Source organism: Oncorhynchus keta, chromosome 10 (assembly GCF_023373465.1).
Source record: "Oncorhynchus keta strain PuntledgeMale-10-30-2019 chromosome 10, Oket_V2, whole genome shotgun sequence".
NCBI classification, from domain to species: Eukaryota; Metazoa; Chordata; class Actinopteri; order Salmoniformes; family Salmonidae; genus Oncorhynchus; species Oncorhynchus keta.
Genome location: NC_068430.1, coordinates 46,529,166 through 46,540,340, shown reverse-complemented (window position 1 = coordinate 46,540,340; position 11,175 = coordinate 46,529,166). Strand labels below are relative to the sequence as shown.

The 11,175-nt window shown below is 42.9% G+C and overlaps 2 protein-coding genes across 2 annotated transcripts; one reads left to right on the top strand and one right to left on the bottom strand.

Moving 5' to 3' along the window:
- The first annotated feature begins 2,214 nt into the window (after positions 1-2,214).
- zgc:112334 (uncharacterized protein LOC619199 homolog) lies at positions 2,215-8,226 on the top strand. The gene is made up of 11 exons (XM_035779436.1): positions 2,215-2,332; positions 5,203-5,310; positions 5,400-5,496; positions 5,629-5,763; positions 5,968-6,166; positions 6,248-6,379; positions 6,497-6,596; positions 6,767-6,938; positions 7,076-7,220; positions 7,345-7,399; positions 7,656-8,226. The coding sequence occupies exons 1-11, from the start codon at positions 2,291-2,293 to the stop codon at positions 7,809-7,811; spliced, it is 1,341 nt and encodes a 446-aa protein (XP_035635329.1). The 5' UTR covers positions 2,215-2,290; the 3' UTR covers positions 7,812-8,226.
- Positions 8,227-8,484: 258 nt separating this feature from the next.
- Positions 8,485-11,073, bottom strand: ndufaf3 (NADH:ubiquinone oxidoreductase complex assembly factor). The gene is made up of 5 exons (XM_035778417.2): positions 10,906-11,073; positions 10,267-10,462; positions 9,962-10,028; positions 9,320-9,420; positions 8,485-9,033 (listed from the first exon to the last, which is right to left on the bottom strand). The coding sequence occupies exons 1-5, from the start codon at positions 11,037-11,039 to the stop codon at positions 8,938-8,940; spliced, it is 594 nt and encodes a 197-aa protein (XP_035634310.1). The 5' UTR covers positions 11,040-11,073; the 3' UTR covers positions 8,485-8,937.
- Positions 11,074-11,175: the final 102 nt, after the last annotated feature.

The window sequence follows — 11,175 nt, the reverse complement described above, 5'->3', positions numbered from 1 at the left end:
GTACATAGAGTTGTATTATTTGTTTAACTTTGCAATCATTGGTTTTTGTTTGACATATATTTTAAAGTGAAAAATCTGAGTCTCAGTATCTCTCGATTACCATGGAATTGCCCTTTGTAAATTCAGCTATCTCTGTGTATGAATAATGCTGTGTGGTAGCTTGCCTAATAAATCAGACTTTTATACCAATACTGATATGCAGTCTGAAACGTAGAGGTTTACCTTACAAGCCAGAATGTTGAATAAAACTACATTTGAACTTACTCTGCCAGCTCTCTATGTGGTTGGTCCTTCAGCCACTCGTAATTTGAGATAAAATATCCACAGGAAAGTATTGTTTACCCACCTTTTAGAGCGCTGGTACTGCCGTTGAAATTGATATCACCCGGCACACGTGCAAAACCATGCAAATTTACTTGAAGAACCATGTATCGGCACATTTCTTGCCTATGTGATAGCCTGCATTTCGATAATCCATACATTTAGGAGGGAGTCATAAGTGTGTACTTGGTTTCTGACTTGATTGATTTAGACAAGCTCACATACTTTGCAAGTCTTGGGATCATGTAGGTGTGCTTTGACCCTTTGCTGACCTTGTCATTTCTGGTTGTTGGGAAGAGTTTGGGCAGTGTGACAGTGGACGTCTTTTTGCCCTTACAGGAGCTCTCCCTCACACACAGACACACACACACTCCCTCTCTCACTCTCTCCCATTACAGTTCTGTGAGGATGGCAGCCTCAGCCTATCTCTCCTCGGTAGAGGAGGATCTATCATGCCCCATCTGCTGCAAGACCTTGAGGGAGCCTGTCATCTTCTCCTGCAGCCACAGCTCCTGTAGGCCCTGCCAGACTGTCCTATCTGCTGATGCAGGTCCTCCAGAGACCATCCCCAAGTCACTCTGGCCCTAAGAAGTAACTGTAAATGCCCCGCTGAGGGAGAGGGATCGCCAGAATACTCAGGGGCCCACATAGGAGGCTATGGAAGGGGTAGCAGAGGGAGCTATGCAAGTAGAAGTCAAGGGCCCGCAGGCTGTGTGTAGCCTCCACTCCCTGAGGCCCTGTTTATTCTGCCTCAAGGAACCGTGTGTGGTTTGTGCGGAGTGTGTGTCTGATCACACAGACCACATTTTCTGCTCTGTGGCAAAGGCAGCAACCCAGTGGAGAGAGCAGCTCAGAACCACACTGAAGGCCCTGCAGTAGAAAATGGATTAGACCAAAGTCACCTCGGACAAAAGGCCAGGAAAAGCTTGGGCAGGTTGCAGGGAACCAGGTGCTGAGACGGAGGCTGGAACGGGGGCAGTTTGGGCTGGGTAAGCAGGTCCGGAGAGGAATCCAAGGAAGCAGTAGAGTGGGGGGTGGGGGGTCCAGGACAGGGTAGCGAAGCTGACGAGATGTGGGACTGGACCCAGGGACCAGAGTCAAAGCGAACAGAACTGTAGCAGAGAAGAAAACAGCATCAGGCAAGGGAAACCAGGCACACACACACACACACACACACACACACACACACACACACACACACACACACACACACACACACACACACACACACACACACACACACAGAGAGAGAGAGAGAGAGAGAGAGAGAGAGAGAGAGAGAGAGAGAGAGAGAGAGAGAGAGAGAGAGAGCGGCGGCAGGTTGGGGAGACACAGGATGAGCACTAGAGAGCGTGGCAGGCTCAGATGTAACACTGATCCTGTTCAAAACAACAAGTGCCTCACCACTTACAAACATAAATTTACAGAGAGGATCTATCTATACTTTCACTGGACTGAGGTTATACCAATACATTTCAATGCTTAACCAAGCTTAACTGATTCAGGGAGTTTTTACAATTTTTGTCTCCACAAAAGGAACAGATTATTTTTTATATTTGACTTGAACGTTCTTCAGCTGATATATTTTTGTTGTTGTTGTGTTTTTTACTGTATGTTGCTGTTGAACTGCAGAACAGAGTATATTCAGTTGTTTAAACAATGTTTGGAGCTTTATGTGTCAAATATTTGTGGCAAGAACTTATATTAAATAACAGGTTTGGGCATGTCATGGAATATGATTTGAATTTGAACATGATTCCAGTGATTTATTATTGAGACACACAGAGATAAAGTTCAGTGCCTGTCTAATTACTTGTCGTGTCTGTGACGCTTGAGAGGATTATCATGACGGGGAAGACATGATAATGAGGTGTAGATGGAGAGAGTGAATCACACACACAGCCATACTTATCCATACTGGTGCTCAGTAGTAGCAGAGGGACTTGGCCCTGGGCACTGATCAGTCACCATGCAGGAGTTTGATATCATAGTGTTGGGTACAGGACTGAAGGTAAGAGAAACTCACATTCCCTCACACATATTTAGTTCTGCTCTCTGAACTACCCAATAAAGATACCAGACTTAATACTATAAAAAAAACACTTACAATCGTACGCGTGGCAATTTATTCATATTAGGGACATTCTTTTTAAAGAGTCTTAATGTTTTTCATGATGTTAATGTGTATCATTGATTAATGTATCATGGACTGTACTTGCCAGGTTTTTGTCCGAATTTGAGTATAGAAGAAACACAGTGAATTCTATCAGCATGAAAGAATAAAGAAACGGAAGTCAGAGAATTTAGAGATAAGGTACATAGAACACAGTGGAGGCTGTTGAGGGGAGGACAGCTCATAATAATGGCTGGAACAGCACGAATGGAATGGCATCAAACCACGTGTTTGATGTAGTTGATACCATTCCACTGATTCCGCTCCAGCCATTACCACCAGCCTGTCCTCCCCAATTAAGATGCCACCAACCTCCTGTGATAGAACAGTATTATTATATAGAGTCGCTAGTGAAAGTCTACACACCCCTTGCACAGTCTTCACATTTGCTGCCTTAAAATGAAATATAAAAAGGATTACTTTTTTTTTTTATCCTACAATCTACACAACCGACTTCACATTTTAAAGTGAAACAAAGATTCTACCAACCTCGCACAACTCCTTGGGCAACATACAGGTAGCTCCCAAAATTAAGGAAACACAGGTAAACTGGGTATACAAAGTACATTGAAAGCAGGTGCTTCCACATATGTGTGGTTTTATGATTTAGATGAGCAATTAACATCCCATCATGATTAGGGTAATGTCTAAAAATGCCCAGTGGCCCATTATTTTGACTACCATGGCTAGAATAAGAGATCTCAGTAACTTTGAAAGAGAGGTCTCAAAGGCAACCTGGACTCAGGGGTAGACATAACATAGTAAATGTGATTCCTGTACACTCCAATTAGTATGGTATGTTTCGTATGGTATGTATTAATTTGTGGATGTCCATCGTCCATTTCATACATTATGTTACGAATTGCAATTCGTACAAAATGTTACAAATCTGCAAAACATATATGTTACAAATTCCAATTTGTTGTGGCTAACGTTAGCTAGGCTCGGGGTTAGGTGTTAATGGGTTAAGGGTTAAGGTTGGGGTTAGGGGAAGGGTTAGCTAACATATTAAGTAGTTGCAAAGTAGCTGAAAAGTAGCAAGTAGCTGCAAAGTTGCTAAAGTGCTAAAGTAGCCCATGCCGATATTTGAACATTGCTAGATGTTCACGTTATATGCCTATCCTTCCACCCCGACCAACTACCCTACTTTAATAAGTAACCTTTTGTCTTATGTAACCATACCAAACGTAACATATCATACTAATTTGAGTGTCCCAGATTAGGATTTACATTTACTATGTTACATCTAGTCTAAGACCAGGCTGGAATGTGCACCACTAAATCTCAACCCAATTGAACATTTATTGGAGATTCTGGAGCGGCGCCTGAGACAGCGTTTCCACCACCATCAACAAAACACCAAATTGTGGAATTTCTAGTGGAAGAATGGTATTGCATCCCTTCAATAGTCCAATAGACAGTAGAGTATATGCTTGTGGTGGGCCAACACCTATCTATCCCTGTACTAAATACATATGTGGATGTTTCTGGAGTGTGAGTGCTGATGACACAATGCATAGATGTTGAAAGTAACACTTACTTTGAACAAATGGCTCGTGGACATACCATCTATTGTTTTTGTCAAAATTGCTCAAGCTAAGTAAATTTGGCTGGGAATCTTTTATGGACAGCAATATTCAAACCTTGTCTCTGATTCTTCAAGCAGATGTAAATCAGGACTGAGACTGGACCAGTCAGAAACACTCTTCGAACACCTCTTGGAAAGTCATTCTGGTGTGTCTTTGGCATTTGAATTTGTATAATTCTCCCGCGGAAACATACAACTCTATTACCTGGGCTTTGCTCTTTTCATATTTATTTTGATTCTAACAAACTCCCCAGTCCCTGCCGGTGACAAGCATACCATTAACACGATGCTGCCACCACAATACTTGAAAATACAAATGGATCAACAACACTGAATTCACTCCACATTCTCAAGCAAATTTACAGAGTTTAAGCAATTTTGCAGTAAGAGTTGTGTAATGTTGGTAGAATCTTATTCAAAATGTTTCACAGCTGTAATGGTTGCCAAATGTGCTTGCCCCAAATATTAACTCTGGGGTGTGAGGACCTAGGCAATCGAGACATCTCCATTAATATATTTTTTAATTAATTTGGAAAATAGTCTATAACTTTCTTACACTTTAAAATGTGGAGTAGGTTTTATAGATCTGTAGGAAAAACATCAAATGTAATCCCAAAATGTGAAGAGGGGTGTGTGTAGACTTTCACAAAGTATTGTATATTTATGGTACCATGGACAAAGTAATAATGATTAAATATAATACCTACCACTAGTGATCACATTTCTTTAAAATATAATATTTTACTTCAGTTCAATGCTATGTGTTTCATGTGTATTTTCTATAATATCAAGTGTCATAAATGTGTATTCATGAATTAATTAACCTACACACACATACAAACACACACACACGCAGACAAACACAGACGCACACAGGTGATCCCTGGGCTCTCAAGGAACGTTCAAAGCCTTGCAGGCTGTCTAAGGAATTATCATCATCATTTACCTGTCTACTGGAGCGCAGGTAGCCTAGCGGTTAAGAGCAATGGGCCAGTAACCACAAAGTTACTGGTTTGAATCCCAGAGCCAACAAGGTGAGAAATCAGTTGATGTGCCCTTGAGCAAGGCACCTAACCCTAATTGCTCTGGATATGAATAGCTCTGACTCTATCTCCCTCAGGAATGTATTCTCTCTGGCTTGATGTCAGTGGGTGGGAAGAAGGTCCTTCACATTGACCGCAACCCTTACTATGGTGGAGAGAGTGCCTCTATCTCCTCCCTAGAAGAGGTTTGTATGAACGCATGCACAAACACACAAACATACAACGCACTGGAGGGTTATTGTATAGTGTTGATGAGAGTGAATGTATTTTGTAGCTATATAAGAGGTTTCAGGTTCCATGTCCAGCTAAGCCAATGGGACGTGGGAGGGACTGGAATGTGGACCTTGTTCCCAAATTTCTACTTGCCAGTGGTGAGGACTATGGTTAATATTATGTACATCTGTCTTGTCATCATACGTCTAATATGAATGTGAACGTGTTTAACTGTGTCAAGGTCAGAGTTCATTCATATTGTTTTAACCTGTGTTTGTGTGTTTGTTCAGGTGAGCTGGTTAAAATGCTGGTGTACACCAAGGTAACTCGGTATCTGGACTTTAAGGTGGTGGAGGGCAGCTATGTGTACAGGGCTGGTAAAGTCCACAAGGTCCCTTCAACTGAGGCAGAAGCCCTAGCTTCAGGTAAACGCATACCCATCAAAATAAACAATATTTGTAACTTACAAATCCTGTGTTTCCGAATGATTGATTCTATACAAAGGATTGCCACATAACAATCAAAGCCAACTGAAATGCATGGACATGACAAATTGATTAACTTGATTTCAAATACATACAATCATTCAAGGTCTCAAACAGTGGTTGTAACATGGTGCTGTGTTTCAGATCTGATGGGGATGTTTGACAAGCGCAGGTTCAGGAAGCTTCTTCTGTTCCTTCTGAACTTTGAGGAGAGAGACCCGCGGACCTACCAGGACATGGACCCCAACAGGACCAGCATGAGGGAGCTGTTCCGCCACTTCGACCTGGGACCAGACATCATGGAGTTCACTGGTCACGCCATGGCCCTGTACCGCAGTGACGAGTCAGTACAAATATTACACAGACAGTCAGAAAGACGGACACACACACACCTATCTCAATGGTTGTGTCCCTGTCTTCACAGTTACTTGGACCAGCCGTGCATCCAGACCATCAGACGGATCAAGCTGTATTCTGAGTCTCTGGCTCGGTATAACTTCAGTCCGTACCTCTATCCACTGTATGGGCTAGGGGAATTACCTCAGGGCTTTGCCAGGTAACATAACAGACTCGTAAAGGTACTCGAGAATGCATAAATACATTAACTTCAAGTTTTTGTTATGGTATTGAACATGGCCGCAATGTAAACCCTTACTATTCCTGTCTGTCTCAGGTTAAGTGCAGTGCATGGAGGGTCCTACATGTTAAACAGGGGAGTGGAGGAGATTGTGATGGACAAGGGCAAAGTGGTAGCAGTGAAATCTGAGGGAGCGGTGAGTGGCTGGTGAAGTAGAGAGTGGACAAGAGAGAGCGAGAGAGTTGAAGAGGGAATGAATGAATGAGAAATGGTAGAGCATGAACCGGAACATGGGCTGAATATCAGTGTCGTAAATTAGTAGTCGGACCTAATCTTTCTGTCTTCTTTCGCCTCCTCTTTGTGAAGCTGTTCCGTTGTAAACAGCTGATCTGTGACCCCAGCTACGTGCCCAACCGGGTGAAGAAGGTGGGCCGGGTCATTCGGGTCATCTGTTTACTGAATCATCCAATCAAAAACACCCATGATGCCAACTCCTGTCAAATCATTATCCCTCAAACACAAGTCCACAGGAAATCAGGTATGAAATCACAGATAGACCAGATATACACAAGAAGTTAGACAAAGGCCTAGGACCCCATATACCAAACAGGGAAAATATGATTGCAGTATTTTAGCCTTGGGGTGAATTGAAAATGGACCCTCTTTGTTTTTCAGATATCTATGTATGTATGGTGTCCTACGCTCACAATGTGGCATCAGAGGGGATGTATATCGCAATGGTGAGCACCACTGTAGAGACCAGTAACCCAGAGAAGGAAGTGCAGCCTGGGTTAGAACTACTAGAGCCCATTCAGCAGAAGTAAGTTCCACACAACCTACTGCAGACTTTTACAACCAGAGCCATTTGTCTATTGTAATGATGCAAGGCTAATTTCATACATACAAAAACAGTTCACTAAAGACTGAATGTGATTGGTCTACAGATTTGTTTCTATCAGCAACATGATGGTCCCCATTGACGATGGAAGGAACAGTCAAGTAAGGGTCAACCCCACAACTAACATCCTCACTGAGATTCAGTTCAGTTCACTTGGTGTAATGGCTGAGGTGTTGGGATTACAGTCGCTGGATCTGGGTTCGAGTCCCAGTTGTCCCAGTCGAGTCCCAGCTACTGACTGAATGCACTGTAATATGCAAACATGCGTTCCTATTTCTTGGCCATTGGTGGGTACCATGATTATAAATTGTGAGGTCTCTGGGCTTTGTTCATTGTGATCCTGTCTCCCTTTTTCAGATCTTTGTGTCTCGCTCCTATGATGCCACGACACACTTTGAGATGGAGTGTGAGGACATCAAGGATATGTATCGCCGCATCACAGGATCAGAATTCATCTTTGGTGACTTACGCAAAGACTGTGGTGGTGATGATGATGATGACGACGAGGACTAAGGGACACGAAGTAGAGTTGCTACCATTTTTGTCTTGAGTGGCTCAGTTGACAGAGCATAGTCCTTGCAACACCAGGATCCTGGGTTCAATTCCCTCTAGGGCGGGCCACCCATCCAAAAATGTATGCACACTCATGTATAACAACGTCAGCAAATATGACATTACTATTATATTGCGGCTGTCTAAAATGTCCTGGTTTTTACAGTTTTTTTAAGCAACCCTTCGATTCACCTCTTGTATCTCCCAAAATGCCCAGCTTCACAGCTAATCTATCAGTCCTATTTATCATGTGCTTTATGTGGTAGATGCTCTCGTACTCTGATGGCATTGAGACTGGAGAGTGGTAAAGCTAAATAACTCAGTCTATTTAATACCCTGTCTAATAAACACCACACTTTATTAGACTGTGGTAAATGTAAAATGTGGCCTGAGATTGTGTTTAGTGTGCTCGAGTGTGAATGAATGAATGGATGAATGGCCATGTGTTTGTGTGAAGTAGAACTGGATGGTTGATGCTAAATGCATCAGAGCAGAGTAATTAGGGATACCCTTACCCTACAGATTAACTCCAAGAAGGACAAAGCCGCTGGAGTTGCGTTATGTTCTATTCTGAGACAGATAAAGCGGTGGTTCAGAGAGATGGGGGTGGAAGCCAAAAGGATAAGACAGACAATGAGATTAGAGAGGTTTACTAATCCCAGTGAAGGACAGACACCTTGGGTAGATTACATACACGCTTTCACTGACAATTAAATAAATACAAAACATTGTGTGTGTATATATATATATATATAAATATATATATAGTTTATTGCATCATTGGTAGCTGGCCTTATGTATTTACCATGATACAGATGTATGAAACATTAAATAACACTCCCACCACATCATATCCTTCAATACTTGTTAGAAATCCTGTTCTCTTTTTCATTTACACATTTCATAACCAACCAATCCCCCACCCCTTCTCATCTGTGGGGAAAGGTCACACAAGCACAAAGTTTGCAAAGGCTAAAAAACATAATTCAGCACTTGAATGAGGACAGACTTTTCCAAATCTTCCATCCCAGTGGTGAAAGTAGTTCCTCTTTTCCATCGAGACCTCCTTCTGTTGTTTTTGTTGTTGCTACTCCAGCTCCGTGCTGATTGGAGGAGGAATCAGACCTGCCGCCACCACTCGCCGTTCACTGCTCAGGAAGTTAAAGGTTGCACAAGCGTTTGGCTGAGGAAGGTAAAGGGATGAGTGTCAGAGAGAGAGAGAGGAAAAATGCTAAATTATAACTGCCCTTCACTTTATTCTATAGGCAGGGGCTGCCCATGTCTGTGTATGGATGGATAGCTACTTTCCAGGTGGTGACACACAGTAACTTGATGTGAGAGAAATCTCAGAGGACGTTCTGAACCAGGCTTGGGCAAACCGGCCTATGAATGCTCACGCACTGAAATCTATTGCACAAGCCCAATCCTTCTACTGTTGACAGATGCCAGGTGAGGTCAGGTGTCCCTACCGTGTCCTGCACCTCCACAGCGATGCCTTTGCTCTTGAGGAGGGCCAGGACTTTGGGGTCAATCCGCTCTGACCGACCCCCTGTGCCCAGGACTAGAACCTCTGTGGATACAACACATTCTTGAGACACATCATGGTCATACACAATCATTAAGTTGTTCAGGTGATAACACCGTACAATCATCATCATCATAGTCAAGCTCTGACAATCAAACATGAACTGGCAACTATTTAAGAGGGGGGGGCCCATCCCAACAACACCCAACTGTAGTCTTATCTCTCTCACACACACACACATTTACATTTAAGGTTCTGGACTCAGGCTAGGCCATGATAAAACAAATAGGGGATCACTCAGTTGTTGCCCAGCAACAGAGGCTGATAGAAATACAAGGAGGTGACTCCGCCTAATCGGAAGGTATAAATATATGCTTGCATGAATTGCATGGGTGGTATGCAGCTGTAGCCTCCAGTTTGGGTGGAATAAATCTAGTCTGAGCTTCCTCTGGTGTCCAACTGGATTTGTACCAGAACCCAACAGCATCTTGCATGAGTTTGTACATTCATAAATTAGAGTATGTGATTTTCTGTCTATCCTCATAATTCGTATCAGCGTGAATACAGTATAATTGAATTATCTCACCAATTCGAGGTTCCAGCATGTGGAAAAGGGCCATGCTCTCTACAGAGATGTCTTTATAGCTGCCTACCTGCAGGGGGCGACAGATGAGTACCCAAAAGGACAATCCACATAATACACTGTTAAATCTCATATTCTACTCATCATCACTCCTCATTTAGCCAGTTAAATATCTCACTCAGCACTCAACGGTATTACAGGGAGCAGGTAAACTGAAGAGATGAAAAAAATAGAACCATCATAAAAGGTTGACTTCTGGTGGGGATTAGAGGAAAGGTTAAAAAAATATGAAATAAACATGTTCCTACATTCCATTGGAGGATGGCTGGAGGTAGCACAGCACATGGCCCGAAAACACGGTTCCCATCGATGTTGAACCCTCTGGGGCTGTAGCTGTGGATCATTGCTCCAGCTCCTGGTTCTTTTTGCATGACAGACACTGTGGTACGCTGGTACATCTCATCATCACTGGGACCAAGCCTGTGGGCGCGAGATAGAAAGGGGCTGGGGGAGGAGAGACATTAAGTTGCCTTACCATCACATACTGTACCATTACCTGGCTAATGGCTACAACTGGATGACGTGAGATAGGGACATCAGACCTAGTGTATGTCTAAAAACGTTTGACAAACTTTGATATTGGGATTGACTTTACCTTCAAACATGTATTGGGATGCCATAGCCATTTAAAAAAATCAGATTTGATTAAATGGGGCTCTCTGAATTATCAAATGGGGCTCTCTGTACCTAGCAAGATGTAATAACCATAGAATTGGTCTATTCTGCCCGGGGTGTATTTCAAGTAGCAAGCTTTGACATCAGCATCTACCAAAAGCTAAATAGCCAGTCAGGGGGTACATATGTCAAATTGTGTAGCTAGTAGCAGTTAGCACTACAACATCGTCGTTTCTATTCTCTAGATGTCTCGTTTCTCAGCAGTACTGTACCTTGTGAACGCGGGTGGTGTCAGAGGGCTGAGCAGAAGACCCTGTGAAGATCTGTGGAAAAACAGTCGTGCACACATAGTGACCGCCATGTTGTTGACAGTTAAGTACCTAATGCCCGTTGGAACCAAAGACATTAAAACCAGAGTGGGAACTAATTATGTGTAGCACAACGTTTGGTACTTCCGTTTGGGTACATCCGGTTATTTTATAATGTAACGGGTCTTGGGATACATTCTAGAAATCAGTGATTAATTGTATCAATGGCAGAGG